The sequence below is a fragment of the Fundulus heteroclitus genome, chromosome 19, assembly GCF_011125445.2.
Source record: "Fundulus heteroclitus isolate FHET01 chromosome 19, MU-UCD_Fhet_4.1, whole genome shotgun sequence".
In the NCBI taxonomy this organism is placed as follows: Eukaryota; Metazoa; Chordata; class Actinopteri; order Cyprinodontiformes; family Fundulidae; genus Fundulus; species Fundulus heteroclitus.
This window is the reverse complement of record NC_046379.1, coordinates 19,028,512-19,050,146: the sequence shown is the minus strand read 5'-3', so window position 1 is coordinate 19,050,146 and position 21,635 is coordinate 19,028,512. Positions and strand designations below refer to the sequence as shown.

The following is a 21,635-nucleotide window of genomic DNA, read 5'->3' as shown; positions in this document are numbered from 1 at the left end:
TGAGGCAGATTCTCCGTCAGTCCTTTGTGTTAAGCCATTCCTTAGCCAGAAACAAGGTTCAAGCTTCTTGGAATGCTAAGGAGCAAAACAAACAAACAAACAAAACAGAAAAAGTGCACTGTTGCACAGTGGCAATTTTATTATTTAGACTGGTGTGCCATCATTCTCTTACTTTTATCTCCTCTTTCTTTCACCTTTTTTCTCTCTGCTACTTTCTTATTGTAGTGTCCATATAACATGAAATATGCCCTGCATAAGTTATAATAAAGCTATTTGCATGTATAAATCAAGTGGAGCACTATGGTGGTACGGCCACACTTATTTAGATGAAAGTACATTTGATGTTTTCTTCAGACAAAAAGATTTAGAACATAGGTTTCCAAAAAAAAAACCCATTATATTAGGTAAAATGTTTCAAAAATTAGATTAAAAATATGTTTTATAGGGATATTTTTAATTTTTATCTTCCCTCCAAAAAAGTTGCAGTATTTTATTAAACAAAAATATATTTTTTTGCTGCAGAAGACGGATCTATAAATCATTATAAATCCTTGTATGATTGTATTACTGAAAGTGCAAACAATAGCTTCCTAATGTATTTAGGATATTTTTCTATTTTAGTTTAGAAAAAGAAATGTAGTCCCTGCTCAGCACATATGGGTCACTTCTTTTAATGTGCCGTGTTTACACAGGTTTAATGAATGTGTGCGACCAAATCTGCTTTAGAGTAAAAGTTGAAGGTTGAATCCTATTTACTATGAAACTGAGACGAAGGCAAAAAACCCCGTAAATAATAGATTGATTCCTTGTGTTGTAGCCAACGTTTTCCAATTTTTGGAAGGTTTAATTTCCAAGTATGCATCTTTAAAGTTTACATCTGTTCCTGCAAGCAGGAACTGAGGTCAGGGGTTGCAGTCATTTAGAGGGCCGGAAATGGCCCCGTGTGTCGCCCTTTTAGCCACCTCTGGTCTGGACGAAAGGTTGATGGACATCCAGTGTGAAGTTTCCAGTCAGTGATGATTTGCTGATTTTGGGATTTTCATTGGCTGTGAGCCATAACCCTACAATAATGAACACATGAAATGTATCAGTCTTTGTGTGTAAAGAATCAGACGAGTCTCTTCTCTTCTCTGATGTTCTAATTTACTGAGCTGCATCTGTTTGATAACTCGGGTGCTCAACAAGACAAAAGCAATGACAGGAGGCTTTAATGAGGTGATAGAGTAGATTTATTGGGATACATTTCTTTTTCTTTAGAGGACTGCCTTTACATGGTGTCCATGCTGTTTTCCTGAGGACAGGGACTTCTTTGAAGTCCACCATCAGCATGTAATTGTAAAACAGACAACATAACACAAATGTTTGGACACCGAGCCTGGCTCGGAGGTATAAACTAAAACAGATATAGAACCATATAAATACCATACAACCATATAAAACGTGTGGATAACAAAATTGCTAACACAGCTGCATCACAGTGATAGAACCAACCCTTTTTAGCGCTTAAATAAAAAAACTCCAGATAAAAGAAGACAGTCGCATGGTGGATACACGCTGCACAGACGTTTCCATGAACGGCTACCTAAGGAGAGCTGCTCCCGCGCTGTGAAACAAGGCGAGTGCGGATGAAGCACTTGCTCCGAACTGGTTTTAGTTTCAGTCCTTTTTTGGCATAAATACAGCAGCTTTCTCAGCTGTCACTCGCTAATTGGGTTTAGCAGGCGCATCGACGCCGGTCCAGCGGAGAGGGACACATGCAAAGGTGGGCATCGCGGGGCTTTTTTGGATTAGGCTGACCTCAGGGCCGTTTTTCCACTCCAAGTCTGGTTCTCTGGGCCGCTCTGCAAGTCGAGGGGTAATGTTGCCTCAACAGGACATTCCTCCACCCCAGAACCTGCCTGAACAAGGCATCGCTTCAATCCCAGGGAAAGGGCTTAAAACTCCTACGCTTTTACAACCACTGGGACGGGGGATTGTTGATTTGATAATACGAGCGAGCTGCAGCTTGGCCTGCGTTTTGTGAGGCTCGTCCTCCTAGACAAGAAATACCACATTTTGTTTGGTTTGTTTTTCCTTCGCGTCATTTATCCTTTTCTAATCTTTGGCTTTTCAGTGCAAAACCTACTAGAGCAATTAGGACTTCTACAGGCTCTCCTGTACGAGCTAATAGTGGTCTAACAGGGTAATTACAGTGCCTTGTGAGAGTACTCATACCCCTGGTACTGTTCAACAACGTAATGTGTTAGGATTTGATATGACAGACCAACATAAAGTAGTGCATATTTATGAAGAGGATGAATGGTATATGGTTTGACAGCTTTTAAAGCAATATCTAACACAAAGTCTCTGGGATACATGTAAATAAAACCCAATGCAACCAACAGCCTGTATGTCATTTACTCTCGCTATAAATCCTGAGCTTTAACCATTTCATGGCATTGAGTTTCGACCCATCGTCTTCAAACTGAAAGAGTGTGGCACACCTGCGTAGGAACTGCCGTCTCTCTACAACGATGGGCCGGGCAAGGAGAGCGTCGGCCCGCGGACAACTATTAGTTAGCACTCGGGGAGGAAGGAGGGAGCTCTTGTTGGTGAAACACGGTGGTGGCAGCATCCTGCTGAGGGGAAGCTGGTCAGTCGATGGGGAGATGGATGGAGCCAAATACAGGGCAATTCTGGAAGATCCTGCTGGAAGCTGCACAAAACCTGAGTGGGGCGGAGGCTTACCTTCCAGCAGGACAACGACCTGAACTATACAGAGCTACAATTTAGTGGTTTATAGCAAACCAAGTATGAATTTGAGGAAAGTTGAAAAGATAAGTAGCAAATAAGCAAACTGCTTGGACCTCGCAAACAAGCAGAGGCCTTTTAAACCACACATCACTACTCAGAGAAACGCGATTTGAGAAATCAATTCATCCTCATCTGGGTGTTGGGCAGCAGATCTAAAGCAGAAAGAGTTTCTTTTTCATCTGCTGTGTGTTTGGTGCCACCTTTTGAATGGTAGAGGTGTGGTTGCTGTGGGCCAGAGCAGCCCGGCGCCCTCCCAGTGGGTGGAAACAGGTGATGAAATGTAGCCCACACTGCCTTTGCAGACAGACTGGGAGGGATGAATTAAACCCGGGGTGCGACTCTGTTAGTCTTTCACAAATAAATCCTACCTACTTGAAATTTGAGGTAATGTGAAATAAAAAAGGTTGAAATGGCATGAAGACCGCAAGGAACTGTATACCCAATAAATGTTGACAACTTTAAATGTATATGATTCTGCTGGAATTAAACCATTGCTTTTCTTGTTATATAGAGAATAAGTTGTATCACAAGTGCTTTTTTTTGAATGTTGGTTTGATTCAAGTCGCCATACGTACGCAAACACAGATGGCCTGTAATGTGACTCAGCTCCATTCATGAGATAAAACCCAATGGCAACACCGCAGACAACGAAACGCAGAAATGGCAATATAACAAATATCAACCGCAGCGTTTCATTACAGACCCTAAGTAACCCAGTTTAAAACACAGACGACATAAAACTGGTAAAACACATCAACAGCGATAATGAACAAGGATTGTGCAGATTTGGTAACATCCAGTCACGGTGAAAAGAAAGTACACCCCATTCAGATTCTCAGCTTTGTCATTAAAACTAGGGATGACATGCTGGAGTCTGTGGTTTTCTACACCTGAAGTTAGATTCAAATCATTTTAGATTCTGCTGGAGGTCAAAACATTTGAGGGGTTCAAACTCTCCAACTAACAGAGGGTGCACTTTCTTCTCACCCTGACTGCACATCGGTCAAGCGGAACATCACATGTGATGAATTCCTTGAACCCAGCAAGGATAATTATACTCAACATTCCTCTTTTTATTCTTTGCCAGAAAGGTAATCTCTCCACTGAAGCCAGACATGCACCCTGAAGATGCACTTGTTGCTCTCCGAGGCAGAAAGGCTTCTGATCACGCCAGGTCAACACCACCCATCTACTTTAAACGCCTTTGCTGGTTATTGGGGAAAAACTTGTTTTCCCTGCTAAAAGAGTTTTTCCCTTCCCTACTGCGTCTTCCTGTCCGGCGCTTTTTCCTTCTCACACTTGGCCTTCCAGTATTGATGGCACGCCAACTCCAGCAGCTCCAGTCCTCCAGCCAGCTTCTGCTGGACGGTGTACACTACAACCATAACCAGGACGTAGAGCCTGAACGAAGACCAGAGCCACAGGCCTGTGAAGCAGAACGCGATAAAGCTGCTCCAGTACAGCAGCGAGGCGGCTTTGATCAGAGCCACTCGCATCTCCGACTTACAGGGCGGCACTCGGGCTACGCCTTCCCTGTCGAAGGCCCGGGGCTGGCCCGAGTAGAAGTCCCGCAGACGGATCTCCTTCTCAGCCCACCGCGCTCGACACCAAGACTCCAACTCCGAAGACGAAGAGGGGAGCGAAGAAACCGGATAGCGGCGGACGTGAAAGTGGATCTCGCGCGGGAACTGCCCCAGAATGAGGTGACGTTCTGTCTGAGGGATGTTCTTGGGGTATGCCACTGTTATATCGTGGACCGCATCCAGGTTGTCTCCTATGGAGGGGAAAAAAAAAAAAAAGATCATAAAAAGAGGTGTTAAAATCTGAATGTTTTGCCTATTCATCAGACGCATCAAAACTATCAACTTCCACCATTTTGGCTCTTTAATACATCAAGCAACAGCATCCGCTTTAAGGAATTTAATAAAAATCTGACAAAAGGGTAGCGATCTATGCTTTGATGAATGAATTCCTTCATTTCTTGATTCAAGACATTTACTTTCATAACAGAGCCTAAAACACATTTTTATACATTTATGTGTGCTAAAAAAGGAAAAAAAAAAGTTGGTATCAGCCAGGAAAAGACTGATTAGTGTTTGTAGTCCAACTGTTTATAATGTTTGCTTTTAGTTTCCATTTTCCCATGTTCTATTTTGTTTCTACATTTTATTCCTACTTGCTTTTATTCAGTTTTTTCCCCCCTATATTTTAATATTGTCTCTGTACTGAAATGTGCTATACAAACAGATTTGCCTTGCCAGTGCAGCTCTAATGATTTTTAAAAGTATGTAGTTTTAAAAAAAAGTGAATTCGAGATTTATCAGCCCCAGATGCTGCTGATACACATCGGCGACGACTTCTACACCGTCGCATATCTGCAGTGCCCTTATAAGCAGGAAAGGCTAAACTACATATCAAATGAATGGGATGACACCTGGCAGCGGCCCGGTCCTGCACAGCTTAGGTAAAAATAGATATGAGACGGGAACAGTAGAGCTGGACAAAGACAACGAGCGCATGATGTCAGTCAGCTGTGCAGAGACAGAGGTGGAGAATTAGCCAAGTCATACGATATCACAACACCTGCTTTGCAGAGTTAGTGTCATAATCAGCAAACGGGGAGAGTGGGGGGGTGAGACAGAAGGGCCAGATGTGGTATTAAAGAGCTCCCTACGGGGAAGGGAGGGGGGGGGGGGGGGCTGCCAGAATTAGCTAACGCAGAAACATGAGGATCTCAGGGGAGCGATGATGGCTGGCAGTGGGATGAAGTGCAAGCCTGGGAGTTAAAATAATAATAGGTACGAGCGTTGTTCTATAAATGTCCGTGGAATAACCACAGTCATCACGCTAGCATGTCATCCTCCGCTGGTTTGGCTGACGGGCGACTTCCGCGGTGACGACAGGCTTTGTGTCCTGCTTATTCCGACGCGAGCAAACGTTAATCAGCATAAATGCACGCGGCCGCCGTCTGACCGCAGGCTAACAGTAAAGCAGATCGCTCTGTTGAATATAGACGCCGCGTCGTGCCAAGCGCTGGTGATGCGGATCACCCTGACCTTTTCTCAGTCTGTCCACGATGAAGGTGAAGCCGGTGGAGCGGGGATGAAGCACATATTCCATCTTTGGGAGGTTGTTCAGCGCAGCGAACGCGTCGCTCTTTGCTCGTGTGTTCTCTGCAGGAAACATACAACATAAAAATTAGAAAAACTAACAAAAAAAAAGAAAGTGGTTAATGTTACACATTAATCTTTAGATGCAAAAAAGTAATAGTTTTCTTTAATAGATATTATTCAGTTATTACAACATTATCCTTTCCTCTTGCAACACAAGCAAAACCACTGTATTGCAGCTCCAGATGTATGTTTAGTTTTGCTGTCCTTAAGGGGACAGGCGTCCCCACATCATGATGCTGCCGTCGCCGTGTTTCTCAGTGGGGACAGTGTGTTCAGAGTTAACATTCCTCCACATGTAGGCCAAACATTTTCCTCCAGCTGTCCCCCTACTTGTTGAATAGAGTCCACCTGTGTGTAATTTAATCCCAGTATAAATACAGCTGCTCTGTGCCGGCCTCCGTTGTTTAATAGAGAACATCGGTGAACAAAAAAAATAAACGCATGCGTCATGTTCTTTCCACTTGGTATTGGTTTATCACATAAAAAATCCTCAAAAGCATAAGTTTGGGTTGTAATTTTTTTTTTATATCTTCAGAAGGCACTGAATGTGATAACCAACTAAACTGCACAGGTTCCTTTATAAAAGCACCTGGCACTCCTAGAGCTGTGATTTTTAACTCATACAGGTGTTTTAAATTAAAAATCACAACTTCTACAGGCCGCACATGGAGGCATGTAGATCTTTCATGCCTAAAAATAAACCTCAACGTATGCTCCCAGATGGAGCTCTGTGTGTCAGCCGCTAGTTATGAATTATTAAGGGAGTATTAACACAATTTCTGCTTAAGGTGCAAATATAGAACCTGTTCATACCCAGGTTTCATGTGTCGAAATAAGCCGTTAAGATTTAAGAGGCTTACGCACGGTTTTGCACAGACATGGAGGCACATGATTACACACGGGGGGGGGAGGGGGGGGACAAATGTAAAACAATACATAAGGCTCAAAATGAACAGGTCAGTCATGATGCAACCAGACAGAGCTCCTTCATCACGCGATGCGTAGAGAGGTTTAGCCGCCCTAAGGACAGCGACTCAGGGCTATGATTAGCTTAGCTGTGATGTCAAAGGGGCTTTAGGCAAAAAGTCAAATCCCGCCTGGCCCGAGAGACCGCAGGCCTGTTGTTGTAATGACATTGTTGAGGATAAGTTACGGGATTTAGGGCTGGTTTTACGCCTTTAAAGCCGTACTTGCATAACCGCGTCAGTGCAGGACCACCATCTAGAGCTGGAACCAGGCTGGCATGTTACACGTTAGGAGGGCCGACGACTCCAACAGAGGCAAGCCGCCCTATAAGCTGCATTGTTTACATCCCACCTGTGAGGTCCGTCCCCTCGGGGAACAATAAAAGCTGTAGGGGCTCTCTGATGTCACAGAAGTAGTCCAGCATGTTTTCCAAATGTTTCTTGTCCATCTCCCAGCGACGCTGGATGAAAACAAAACAGGCCACCTGCATTGCCCAACCTGAAAAGTACACAAAGTTTTTCCACACATAACTGATAAGTTGTCAGCTTTCTCACTAAAGAAAAACACCTGGCGTGTAAAGCTTGTTAACACGCCGCAAGTGGAAATGCAGCTTGTCTAATTAAAGTCTTGATGAAGTTTCTATGGTCTGATCTTAAACATCTGTTGGAAAAGACACTTGTCTGCTGTACATCTACATTAAAATACACCACAAATATAAAGATTCTGTAGTTATGACTAAATCTAATTTACTACAAATATAGCACTGTGCAAAAGCCTTGAGCTGTCAATCTTTGTTTTTACAGTACCTTTCAGAATTATTCATACCCCTGACACTTTTTGCCTACAGTTTATAATGTTACAACTATAGACTAAAGTGGGATCTTATGTTATAGACCAAAACAAGTAACACAATTGTAAAGTGGAAGAAAAAGAATACATGGTATTCCATTTCTTTTTTAAATATCTGAAAAGTGCGGCCTGCATTTGTATTCAGCCTCCCTGAAAGAATACTATGTAAACCCTTAATTGCAATTAAAAAACTAAACAGATTCTCAATTTAATTTAACTATGGACTTTGACTAGGACATTCTGAAACATAAATATGCTTTGATATATTCCTCTCCTGTTGGAATGTGAACCAGCCGCATCTCTTTGGCGCTCTGGAACAGGATTTTGTCTTCATCGATTCCTCTGGAGTTTGGTCCGTCCTTCCTCCCATCATCTTTGACCAGCTTTCCTGTCACTACTGTTACAAAAGCATGACGCTGCTACCTCCATGTTTCATAGTGAAGAGGCAGTTTTCAGGGTGCTGAGAAATTGTAGTTTTGCACCGCACGTAGTATGTAGGCCAGAAAAAAAAAAATGCTGGCGAGAACCCTGTATTGTGGCTAAAAGTTACACGGTGCCGCTTGAAATAAGCTAGATTTGAGGAGTGTACAGTTCTCCCACCTGAGCTGTGGCTCTTTGCAGCTCTTTCAGAGTCGACTGCTTCTCTGATTAATGCTTCCCTCGCCCAGACTGCCGGTTTAGGGAGACGGCCACATTGTGACAGGTTTGAGCTTGTGCAACGCTCCTTCTCTCAGAAGACGGACTGATCAGGACTTGCATGAAATGCTTTAAAATCTGTGTGAAACTTCTCCGCAATGTTATCCCTGACCCTTCTGCTCCGTTTCTTTACCTTGTTGATGCCGTCTGTTCACTGATGTTCCCTACCAAACCTCTGATGCCTTCAAAGAAATGCTGGATTTATACTGAGACTACATTACACACTGAATGTCTGAAGGCAATTAATTGCCCTGTTTTTTTTTTTTTGTTTGTTTTTTTTTTTTTTGTTAAATCACATTTAAGGGAGCTGAATCCAAATGAGCAGATTTCTGGGAGCAGAAAAATATTTTAAACCATCGAAATGTCCTTCTTCACAATTGTGTGGTAGTTTGTATTGGTCTGCAAAATGATCACCTTAAATACTTATGTAAGGCACTGTATTTTACATACAAAAAGCAAGACCCTACTTTATTTCTTAAAATGATTATTTTACAAAAAGAAGGGCTTTTCCCATGTTTGCCTATATTGTGTTAATTTATCCTTTGTCCCCTGTTTTCAGTGCAGGAGCTGCACACAACCTTTTACCTAAACTCAAAGAACCAGCTCTATCTACTGTTGGGATACAACCAACCAGCAAATGGACAATTTAATCAGGTGTCATTAAGCTTTTCATCACACTTTATCAAAAAGACACAATTTGTGTCAATCTTTGTACTGCATCTGCCAACTGCTAGGACATTTTGCTGATAGGATAAACTGTCTCATGGGGCATAAAACACAATTTTTTCAACAACAAGCCAAAAAAACAGCATTATATTGTATATTATACAGCGGGTTTAAAATTTGTGAATTTAGCTACTTTTTGTGCTTTTGCGAAACCTCTGATCAAAATAAACAAAGTGCAGCTCATACTAAAATTAGTATCAGGACAAAGGTATGAATAATTTTGAAAGACTTTTATATTATATTATACTCATGTCATCATTTGATGATAAAGTGAGGAAAACATTGCTACAGAGCAGTTTAATTATTACAAAAAGTCTGTCTCTTTAATGAAATGAAGAAATAATGAATGGCTCAAGACCCTAATGTTGTACCATAAGCTGTTATGCAATCATATCTTCAGGAAATGCCATGTAAAGCAGAGAGATCATGTTGAGCAAGGGTGCCAAAGGGTGTTTGTGTATGCGAGTGTGTGTGGGAAAGGGCAGATCACCCACTGCATACACACCGAAGCCGGGCACGGCCTTGAGAGCAGCCTTGAGGCAGATCTTTTCCAAGCGAAGGTAGCTGTACCTGAGCAGGCAACACCAGAGGAACATCCAGTCCAGACGGGTGCGGTGGTTCATGATGATCACACTCCGCTCCCCAGGAATGAAGCCATCCCCTGTGATCACCACCTTCACCCCAAACACCAACTCTAGCAAAGACTACCGAGAAGAGAGAGAGAGAGAGAGAGGGAGAATGTGAGGAGACAAAAAAATAAAGCAATGCAATTGTTCTCCTTAAATTAATAACTAATTAAAAGCTAATCAAAACGGGAGGTGTACGTAAGGTTGTTGCCAGACTGTACGCACCACAGGCAGGGTGAGCCAGGTAGCAACGATTCGATCCGTGATCCAGCGGTACCAAGCGGGAGATAACAGCATGAGCGGCAGAAATGGACCCAGCATGACGACGCTTCCAAAGAAACTGCCTAAAAATAGTGTTATAATGAAGTAGAGGCCCCGCACCGACACAGCCATCTGCAAAAAGACACAAGATAACCAAAAAAAAAAAAACACATTTATTCAATGAAAGTCCCACCAGCAGTCTGCTTTTTTCCATCAGGTATATAATCAGGTGTGTGTGTGTGTGTGGGGATGGGGGGGGGGGGGGGTGATTTTTCTTCATCACCTGGAACATTTGCAACATGAAACAAACATGATTATTGACACTTTCATCTATAATAACAACTGCAGTGCTGGAGATCATCTGAGATATTTTCCCACAAACAGTGGAAAATCCAGGCCAGACATTCCGAGCGTGGAATGTAAATAAGGGAACCCTTTTTCGACGGTGTCTGATAAATTGGGAGGGTAAAGTCGCTGAATCAAGTTTGGCCGAACATGCAACATGAACCCAATTATCACTGTTCACTAACAAACGAGTGGCCTTAACGGCTGCTTTATTTGGGAGGGAGACACATAGCAACTGTTTCATTGCTACCCGGGTCTTCTGACTGAAGCCACGTTATATGTGCGTTTTAGTCAGTGGATGGGAAGCTGCATTCACAGCGAACGCCACTGGATCGCTGAGGAAGGTGAGCCGAGCCGTCGTCCTGCAGGAATTCAAAACCAGGGACCTTCAATTGTCCATGACATCTGCTGACTGAAGGATTCCATATAAATGCACATGTTCCAACCACAAAGTTTCCACTTTCAAAAGGCTTTAATAACTGTAGGTTTAAGATGAGTTCATTTTATATTAAATTTGCCTTTTTAAATAAACTGTAGCTTAAATAGCCACAAGGCTAAGCTAAACTCCCAGAAGCAGGGATGTTTTTTTACTTTAGGATACGACACATTTCCAGCTTGTCAATGAAGATTTCTAATGAAAAATGTGAATTTTAACTTAAAAGACTTTTCTGATCACCTTCTTTTTCTATTGGCTTTTCCCTTTCAGAGGTTGCCGCATTGCCTCCATCTAACCTGTTGTTTTGAATGTTCTTCTTCCACACAGACCACGTTCATGTCCTCCTTCACTCCATCCCTCTCGGCCTACTGCCTGGCAGTTCCAGCCTCAGCATCCTGCTACCGATGTACTCATTATCCCTCTGGACATGTTCAAACCATCTCAGTCTGGCTTCTCTGGCTTTATCTCCAACATCTAACATGAGCTTTCCTTTTGATATAGTCAATTCTGATCCTATCCATCCTTATTACTCACAAAGAGAACCTCAACATTTTAATTTCTGCTACCTCCAGCTCTGCCTCTAATCTCTCCCTCAGTGCCACTGTTTCTAAACCATCTTCACCTCTTTTCCACATTCGGCGTTACTCTGGACCTTTGACCCCAAGTACGGAAAATCCTCCACTTTATTAATTTCTGCCCCCCCCACCTCACTTGGGTCTTTCTCGTTCTAACACATTTCTCTCTTGCTACGGCTAACCGTCTCTCTTTTCCAGGGCAAACCCCATCCCTCCAGATTTATTTTTAGATTAGATTAGATTCAACTTTATTGTCATTACACAGGTACTGGTACAAGGCAGCGAAATGCAGTTTAGGTCTAACCAGAAGTGCAATAGCAGCAAGTGCAGGATAAACAATGGTTCCATAAGTACAGGACATGGGTTTTTACTGAATAAATATAGAGATGGGTACTATTATAAACAGAGTTTTACTGATAGATTTGTCATATGAGTATAATATATAGATAACTAGTATTGTGAACTAAATTTACAGCTGGATATGTACCGAATACAATATACAGGTGGATATTACTATAAATAGAGTTTTACAGATATGTACAATAGCATAATATACAGATGATTGTTATTATAACAGAGTTTACATGTACTATGAATATATGTACAGGTGGCAATTACTATAGGCAGATTTGTGAGCATGATATACAGTTAGCTATTACTATAAAATGTATAAATAAAGTTTGGGCAGAAGCTATTTAAATTAAAGTGCAGTGGAAGGTAATTGCATATTACAGTTAAAGTACGGTATTGCAAATGTATATGTAAACAATTGGTACTGTGAATAAACAGTCAGCAGTGCAAATCAATATTCATTCATGGATATTTCCTCAACCTGTTCCCTGCTGTCACTGCAGATTATGTCATCTGCACACATTATTGTTTCACCATTTAAGTTGAAAACCCCGCCTTTTTAAACTATCCTACAGGCTCATAGCTGCTTTTGGCAATTTAACCAACTACTGAAATCCTTCTTTTCAAGTCAAACAATGTTAAATACACTTTTCCTTGAAGATGGAGTTGGTGGCAGATCAAGTAATAAGAGATTTTTTTTCCTTAACATACAATTCTACAAGTTTATACAAGTCTACAAATCAAAATGAAAGTAATTTTTGTAGCAGTAGGAATATGTTTTAATTCAATACTGTTTCACATTTTTCTTTCAAACCTTTGCGCCAATACCATAACATTTTTTAAACATCATACTTTGAGAACCTATAATCAAACGAAGCCACACGCTGACGCACCAAGTCTATACTGGTGCTTTGGGGAGCTCTATCAGCCACCAGCAGGTGTTTTCCTCTCCCCTATGAACTTCAGCTCACACCTTTCCACCTCGATTACTCTCATAATTGCATAAACTCTTGGGTTTTAACCACTTGCTCATTATCTTGCCCTTGTTGACACCCTCTTTGGGACCAATGACGCAGCAGCTCTCATGGCAGCAACCACAGAAGCTCAGGGTGCGTTTAAGTTATGCAAGCATGTTTGTGTGTATGATTATGCTGGCAATAAGGGTTTATGGGTTACGAGGCCTAATGATGGAAAATGTGAGGCGTGACAAGAGGACAACAGGCTTGCTCAGCAAAGCCGCCACAGTTGCATTCGCAGCAAATGCAAAAACACACCTTTGGGCGTCTGCTGGAAGAATTAAATAATAGACTATATGTGAACCGACACACCTGGTGCTAGGGGTGTAAGAAATAAATAGCATTAGGAAATCCAAAAACACAGTTTGCTCTGCAAGACATGAACACTGCCTCTGTGGATGTGTTACATCCACAGAGGCCTTTGTTTTCACAAACCAAGGCTAGAAACACTTGAGCGATTCGTTAGTCTCATCCGTTTTGTTGGCTAAAAATATATTTAATCGTCACAGAAGTTATCCTGAAAACCTTTGCCCAAATACAGGCGCGCAAAACTTACAACATACTCCTCTGAGTCCAAGTCTGGATTTTCTGGCAGAGATGTTGCATTCCTAAATTTAAGCTAAGTTCAGACGTCCCAGTATTTTGCTTAGAGCGGTTTGTTCATCTGTGAGAGAAACGAGGAGATCAACGCAGGCAGGTGAATGAAATAAGTGATGCAGAAAATCTAAGTGCAGATCTTCTCATACTATTAACATAAATTAAATGTGCTCCGTCTGAATAATTCACTGATTTAGAGCCATCTGAAGAGAATCTGATGAATATCACCTGTGGAATATGATTTTATTTTACTCCCATGTTCATGAAATGCATCAAGACTGAAAACTTCCTCTTTTTTCAGTCTGTATTTGCACCAAGCCAATTTTTTTTTATTGCACCTCTTCTTTCTTAGTTTAATAAAACCTGAGAATTAATTGATTATAATCTGGGAGTACCTTCATTATATTGTTTTCACGGACATTTCCACCACTACCTCAGCCAAGAAACCTCCAGTCCATTATCCCCTTTATGGTCAATATTTGTTACATTTAGTTGCTCAAATAAAACAAAGGTTATTTAAATAAGTTTATTATTGTAATAACCCTTGGAAAGAAATCAGACTTATTTAAAAATCACAATCTTGCGGGCCAGTATTTAAAAGGAAACAACACATCGGCGTCAGCTTGTATAAGCCTCATCTGTGCAGCTCTATGGTCCCTTTATTTATTATCTGAACCCACTTCCGATTTGCAAACATCGACACTAGCCTCCACAATCGGATTACTGTCCTTCCAACAACATGCAAATAATATTCAGAGGTTCATCAACTCAATTATTTCAAATGAAACCTTTATATGTTTTTGCACGGCCTAAATAAAAGGTTTCACTGTTAAGGATTTACCGTCAACATCGATCTGTACACATCAAAAAACCTCGGTGGACACATGAGAAACTAACTTGAGGGGGCTGCTAAATTTCTTGTGAAGAGGTGAGCAGTGGAAAAATGTGGTTTCTACCGCACAGTAAGAAGGATGATATTCTTCGTAAAATAACGCGTCTGAGGAAGTACTTTTTAAATAATAAGAGCTGAATATAGAAACCTTGCATCAGATTAGTACGGTAAACTACTCAAAAAGCTTCTAAACTTTTTTTTAGAGCAGACGTTTTGCAGGAAATACACAGGACAGTTTCACATCCTGCTTCATGGAAAGAGACCATTGTTAGTCACTCCATTCATGATTTCCTTGAGGTAATAAAAGAAAAAAAAAAAGTCTAATAATCCAAAACAGGTCTCTCTTGTAAATGTGATTTTGGATCTCAATGAGAAAAGTCTATATAAAAAGATAAAAAAAAAAAAAAGTTATAGGAGGCAGGTCTCAGACTTTTCTATGCATCACAAAAAAAGTCAAATTAATTTTTTGTTAAGAATAACCACATTAACTGAACTATACGTTGGTTCGGTTAAGGCTAGTGCTCATGATTTTATAAGAAAGACAGTTCCAAGGCAAAAGCCACTGCCTCATCTCTAGATATGGGTACCCAATTAGGTTATTTTACAGGGTACCGACCGAATCCCATCAGAACTACAGAGTACCTACCTATTCATGTAAAATCAAACGGTATCTAAACGCAACATTGTGACACAGAGGCTACGTTCACACTGCAGCCTGAAGTGACCCAATTCCGATTTTTTTTTGCCCATATGCGACCTGTATATGATCTTTTCATGACAGTCTGAACAACACCGATCAGATTTTTTCAAATGCGACCCAGGTCGCTTGGATATGTGGTCCTGAATCCGATACATATTTGATCTTTTCAAATGCGACCTGTGTCTGTACGGCCGGGTCGCATTCATCCGACCTTTACGTCATTGATACTTGACAAACGTCACTAAGGGTGGACCTGGCTATTACAAAGAGGTTGGCTATTGTGCGGTAACAAACACCTGTTGCAAGTCCATAGAGCCCACGGCAACGCGTTTACTCGCTGCTCTGGCCACCGAAGAGGTTTGTTTTTACGTGAAAGCGCTAGAGATCCGTTCAGACACACATAAAGGTTGCCTTTGTCTTTCGAAAATTATGAATGAAGTCTGTATCAGTAAAGCCGCTCACGTCGCTAAAATTTGTCTCTCTTCCTTTTCGATCTTCTTAAAAAGATTGCGTTGGTAATGAGCTGGCTCCGGTTGGAGAATAACGTAAAGAACGCAAGATACGCTGCAGCATTACAATCCATGTTTACTTCCGCGAACAATGAGCACGCTTGCTACGTGTGACGTCATCGCGTCCTCTAATGCGCATGCGGGACGCTTAGGTGTATGAATGCAGTTCACACAGGAGATCACATACAAGTCGCATATATTTGGAAATGTGAACAGACACGCAAAAAAATCCGATTTCACAAAAAAATCGGAACTGAGCATCAAGGCCTGCAGTGTGAATGTAGCCAGAGAGAGGAAGAGCGGGCGATTTTCCACGTCAGACATGAACACAGTGTTTCATGCTCAAATGCGTAATGACGTCACTCGCATGGCTGATAGAAAGCACCTGACAATATTGGCTCCACTTTTCAAAATGCACTGCAGACAACGCTCGCTGCAAAATTTTTGACGTGAAGTGTATGGCCAGTGGTGGGAAAAGTTCTAATCTGTGACAGAGCTAAGAGAGGAGAGCCACACCGTTTCCACGTTGCAAATATCTCCTGCCCTGGATTACAAATCGAGGTAAAATATAATGTAGGGCTGTCACGATTCATCGAATGATTCGAGGACCTCGATTCATAAAATTCCGAGAGGTAAAATGATTTGTCCTGAAGCTTTGATACATTGTTTATTTATTAAGCGCACTGTGCCAGCGTGCTAACGCTAATTATAGCCAAGCCTACGAATACATAGATGCCATGTGGGATTATTCGCCATGGAGACAAAACGCAATGGGCAAAAAGCAGTAAACAGACAAAGAGACCAAAGACTTTAAAGGTGCAGGAACACTTTGAATTTAACAGAAAATAAAACTGCGCTGCAAGCTGTCTGGTATCGACAAAGCTTCTAGCTGCTGAAGATTAGCGCTTTTACACGCTGCTCAGCCCCCACCTTTCCTCTCTCGCCAGGACCTGTTTTGATTGGTCAGCCATGCGGCCAATCACGTAATGGCCATACCATTATGTGAAAAGAGAGACTGGCGCAGTGAATGCAGCTGTGAGTAGAGGGTGAATTTGTTAGGGTGTCCTGTAAAATTATCCAAGATGGACAGGGCAAAATAAAGCATCTGGTTGTTAGTGTAAAGATGTTGGGGGCTACAAAGCAGAGCTCCTTCACTGCAGGATGAAAATAACATCAAGAGTTTCACTATAAATCTGCAGAGACATATCAGATGTTAATTAAGAGGACAGTTTGGTTCTTGCTCTGTTTTTCTGTTTTGTGCAACAAAAACATTTGACTGTAATATTACATGATTCTGTTAATCGACTGCTATTTTTGCTTTTTTTACCTGAACGTTTCATTTTTATCTAAATATACCTTATTATTCATTAATTGCACAGTATTTTTGCCTTTCTGTTGTACAGCTTGACTTTAAATGTAGCCTTTTCACATTTATTCTCCTTGTGTGTAAGTCTGGTGTCTTCTCTCTACCTGTGCAATATGAAAGTTCCAACATTTTTTGTTTGTGACCATTTTCACTACAGAGGTAGCTGCACTGTATTGATGTTGGGTCAACCAGAAAGGCCTGAACTTAGCATACTGTCCTTAGAACTTCTTCTTAGCTGCAGATGCATCCTTTAATTTACTTTATTACTTATTTGCATTTGTTCATTTATTTCTACTACTAGTAATTAAGTGAAAAATCTGCAAAATGTGCCAACTGTTTATCCGATTACTCGTCAGAATAATCGATTACTCAAACATTTATTTATGACAGCCCTAGTTCAAATGTGTAAAGTACCCATCCTCACACATCTCACATTTGTTTGATAACTTCTTGATGATCCCAAAGACTTTTATTCCAATGGACTGAGGAGACAAAAGTGGAACTTTTTGAAACGTGTGCAACCTGTTTAAATGCCATAGAAGTAACACAACATTTCAGAAAAAGAGCGTCGTGCTGACACTCTAACTTGGAGGTGGTAGTGGGGCGGTCATGGTCTGCTTTGCCACTTCAGGACCTGAAGAACTTGCCATAATTGACTCAACCAATTATATCTGCTCTCTACCAGAAAAGCCTGCAGGAAAACGTACAGCCATCAGCTTGTGAACTGATGCCCTAGCAGCCTTGGGTTATGCAGCAAGACAATGATCTAAACCACACCAACGAGACCACCTCTTAATGGCTGATAAAAAAAGAAAAAAAACTAAAACGAAAGAGTGGCCTAGCCAAAGTTCAAACTTAAATCCAACTGTGATACATTTTGTATGTACAGAGTGCATACAGAACGTAATTTCGTTGCATACAGCTTGTAAATTACAGTATAAAGCGCAGCAGTGATTAAAAAGTAAACAATTGAAATGTAAACAATGCAGGAGAAAGAAAGTGTGCTATCACAGTGTACAAGAGAATATGTAAACCATTTGTTTGTGCCGAAATGATGGTGCAAAAAGGCATTTGTGCAAAAATGCATTTAGAAACTAAAAGTTCGGCAGCATTTGTAATGCTGGATAGAGATGCAATAGCATGACCTTAAACTGACCATTTAAGATAAAAAAAACATGCAGTGTCCCACATTTGTTTGCAAGGGTTTTAGATTACCAATGTTACTAATGTAAGTTGTATATCTCCATTGTTTTTAGTAAACTAACATAGCTCACCACGGTCAGGTTGTGAATGGGTGAATGACTGTAGTGTAAAGCGCTGTGGGGACGTCAGACTTGATAGAGCGCTATACAAGTACAATCCATTTACCATTTAACGTAACTGTGCCGAAAACTTCTTGGCCAGGTCTCTTTTGTAAATGAGAAATTTTATTTCAATGGTTAAACAAAAGCTAAATCAAATTTAAATAAATAACCAACATTTTGCTAAATAAGAGTGGGTCACAATTCCACCACAGACATGTTGATTATTCACTGCGTGTTATTGGAAATGCTTGAGGCCAAGGGTGGCAGAAACAGCTGTTAGGCTTAGAGGCGATCATCTTTTACATATGACCAGTTTTTCTTTTTTTTAAAACTGCTCTTTTCTCTTAATAAACAAAATCATGATCTAAAAACTGCTTTTTGTTTTTTAAACAAGTTTATATTTGTCTGATATGGAACTTTGCTTGATTAATTGAAACATTTACATGTGGCCAAAAGCCAAATTAGTACAAATCAGTAAGGGGCAAGCATGTTTTTCAGACTCTATTGTATAAAACTGAATAATCAAATCATTATTTGCCACAAAGATCAATCAATCGATCAGCCAAATTGTATAATGCATCCATACTCCGTGTACAAAAGTCTCCTTAGTTATTCTATTCACTTTATTTTCTGTTCATCTACTGTTTCCAGTACTGACACCGTCTCTTACAGCTGACGTTTTCAGATCTAATAAAAGAGGAAAGTCATCTTTGAAAGGAAACAAGAAGTCATTGGCATTCGCCGTACAGATCTGTGATCTTATCTACAATAAGGACCGTAGGGTTTTAATGCCTAGAGTACTTCCGGGTGTGCAAAAGTAGCCAACCACAAGATTATAGGCTGCTACAGCTGAGTGAAGCCAAAAGAAAACAAATACAGGCAGTAAAAAAACAAGACATGGCAATCTGTCACTTTCCACCTCTCCCTTTTACTGATGCACAGATTAGTGCCGTTTAGACAGCCCAGTAATAAAGATGAGATGCCATGAGTGTTTATTTTCCAACACAGTAACATTTTTCACAGTCTCTGGGTGGGGCAGAGCCATGACCAGGAAGGAAGAAATGCGGGTTAGTCTAAACTGAACTTGACGGGACAAGTCACGCCTTTGGAAACAATTAAACACTGTTGAGGTGATGCCAGAACCAGGCTAATAATATGCTAAGCTAGCAAACCAAACACAATCAAAACTACGGGTTTATAACACTGCGGCAACTGTTTTTTTTTTTTTTTTTTTTTGTTACGCACTGTTGACTATGACGCTACCCACCTTTAGCGTTTTATCCCACGCAGCCGCTGTTTAATTTCAGGAGTGCCAGTCACGCCAGGACCCAAATTAGCTGCAGCAACTTACTTGCGCCATAGCAGAAGCTAGCAGGTTGCTAACCGCAGCTAGCGTGCGAATCTCCCCCACAGCAGCGCGACTGCACGCAGCTTCGCACCCGGTCAGGTTTTCCTGCTGTGTCGGCTGTTCATACCGAGAAGGAGAGGCAGCAGCAAAGCCTCCGTGAGGGGAGCGAGATTTCTGCAGACTTGGTCAACTGCACACGACCTCTCAACTTGTTACCTCTCACCTGTCCTGACGCTCCGCCATCAACGGGGGGCGCTGTTCCTGCAAACTACTTTCGCAAGGTCCATGCCATGATCCCCAAAATAAATAACTTGCTAAATTGCTCGTGTTATATGTCGTAATTTAATCTATCTGATCATAAATCACATCTTATTATTTTTAAGGATGTTCTATTTTCTAAATAACCACTGAAATATTTAAAAACATGCTGCATCCATTATGCAAAAAGCCTAAGCACTTTTTAAAATAGTTTCAAATTTTTTGTGCTACACAGTTCATCATGAAGTACTTTATCTGAATATATAAACAAACTCGAACATGTGATTTGTTTATTATCACAACAACTCAACTAGAAATGTAATAGATTGCACTTTTATTATGATGATTATTATTATTAATAGATGCTACGACATAGAATTACTAAGCAATTAAACATCAATAAAATACTTAAATCATGGCATATGCTTTAAACATACAACAAAAACAAGCTTGATAGTTTGGTTTCATATTTAATATGTTAAATAGTTAACTTAAAATTTTTTTTTGAAAACATTTAAATATATTTTGGTAAATTAGCTACAGGAGGTGTGTATTTTTTTTTTATTTAAATCATCACAAATATAGATATTTATTTAACAACATACTAATGTGTTTAAGTGTGGTACGTTTAGCTCCAATACAATGCAGGACAATAAAATATTTTATTTACATAAAAAAATATTTGAAAAATGATATATTCTATTGAAGTGACATGCCAATAAAGCCAAATTAATCAGTTTCATATATTTTTTTTAAAATGTAATAAATTTATAATGATCACATACAGTATATAAGTGTTTTTTAATAACCCATTTTAAATGCATTCAGTTGTTGCAACTTTGGGTCTTGAATTTTATGACCACAGACACAGGATGTCAAGCAAAATTATTACCTCACACTGAATAGTTTTTTTTATGTTGATAGAGTGTTATTCTGTTTTTTAAATCTACTGTCAAATCAGCTACACATGTGAAATTTTAAAGGGATCTCTGAAAGGGGATGAGAAAACAGGCACCCACTGCGCACAGTATGTGTGTGTTTGAAATTGAATTATTTGTACTGGTAGAGTAGCCTCAAATGTGATTATTCAATTCAAAGAGGGCATGACAAATGTTAAAAACAGCAATCTTTGCTCAAAGGAGCACAGAGAGGGTCTTGTTGGGACATTTATCTTGTCAAAGCATCAGTAAATGCTCATGGCTATGCGAGAGTGGAAAAAAAAAATCCCTAACACTTATTCATCCAACTAACTTAACAAAACACCATGCTTTTAATTATTAATGTATGGCTGAGATGGACGAGACTTGTCTACCATAATACACTGAACAGTTCATCAAAACTCTCATCTTTGTGCCTCACTGGTTAAAGTGTAAATAATCTGCAGCTTATGCATTGTTTCAGCAACAACTTTATTTTAAAACGGTTTAGCAATTGAAGTAGCCTGAACGTCTTTAAACGTCGAAATCACTGAAACAAACATCCTCTAGAAAGGTATGTCTAACCCTTGAACTATTTTTGAACTCACTAATCATTTTTCCATGACTTAGGAAAGGTTTTTTTTTTTCCATGCCGAAAAGTTTTTCCCCAAAGATCCCTCTGTAAGTAATACATCCAAACTCATTAAGCATATCATTATTACATACTTCTTGCATACTCCAACATAGCCTTTTAAACCACTGTAAATCCATGCATGTGTCATTGGTTTCTTTTAAACTCGGTTATGAGGTGATCTAAGGCTACAGATTACCTCAGCTTTCAGTGATGCTTGTGCACAGACTGGTCAGTGTATCTGAGCGTATCTGAGGGTGAACACGTGAACTGTTGTGTCTACGCAGGTTGCGTGAGTGC

General features: G+C 40.5%; 1 protein-coding gene across 3 annotated transcripts; it reads right to left on the bottom strand.

Annotated features, from left to right (window-relative positions):
- Positions 1–1,211: 1,211 nt before the first annotated feature.
- On the bottom strand, positions 1,212–19,783 carry lclat1 (lysocardiolipin acyltransferase 1). 3 transcript variants are annotated; one of them, XM_012861564.3, is made up of 6 exons: positions 19,449–19,783; positions 10,055–10,222; positions 9,709–9,907; positions 7,284–7,430; positions 5,850–5,966; positions 1,212–4,567 (listed from the first exon to the last, which is right to left on the bottom strand). In XM_012861564.3, exons 2-6 carry the CDS (start codon positions 10,220–10,222, stop codon positions 4,053–4,055), a joined length of 1,146 nt encoding a protein of 381 aa, XP_012717018.2. In that variant the 5' UTR covers positions 19,449–19,783; the 3' UTR covers positions 1,212–4,052. The 3 variants fall into 3 exon arrangements, with proteins under 3 accessions (XP_012717018.2, XP_021171587.2, XP_036006459.1); XM_021315912.2 differs by having other exon boundaries at positions 19,533–19,783; XM_036150566.1 differs by lacking the exons at positions 10,055–10,222; positions 19,449–19,783 and having other exon boundaries at positions 9,774–9,884.
- Between the last annotated feature and the right edge of the window lie 1,852 nt (positions 19,784–21,635).

What these genes read in the sequence shown, in the direction of transcription:
- lclat1 (XM_021315912.2), bottom strand. An exon ending in CAAGGCCGTGCCCGGCTTCG is followed by an intron (nt 7,431 to 9,708) that starts GTGTGTATGCAG and finishes TGTACTTTTCAG; the next exon opens with GTTGGGCAATGCAGGTGGCC. An exon ending in CGAGGGGACGGACCTCACAG is followed by an intron (nt 5,967 to 7,283) that starts GTGGGATGTAAA and finishes TGTTTCCTGCAG; the next exon opens with AGAACACACGAGCAAAGAGC.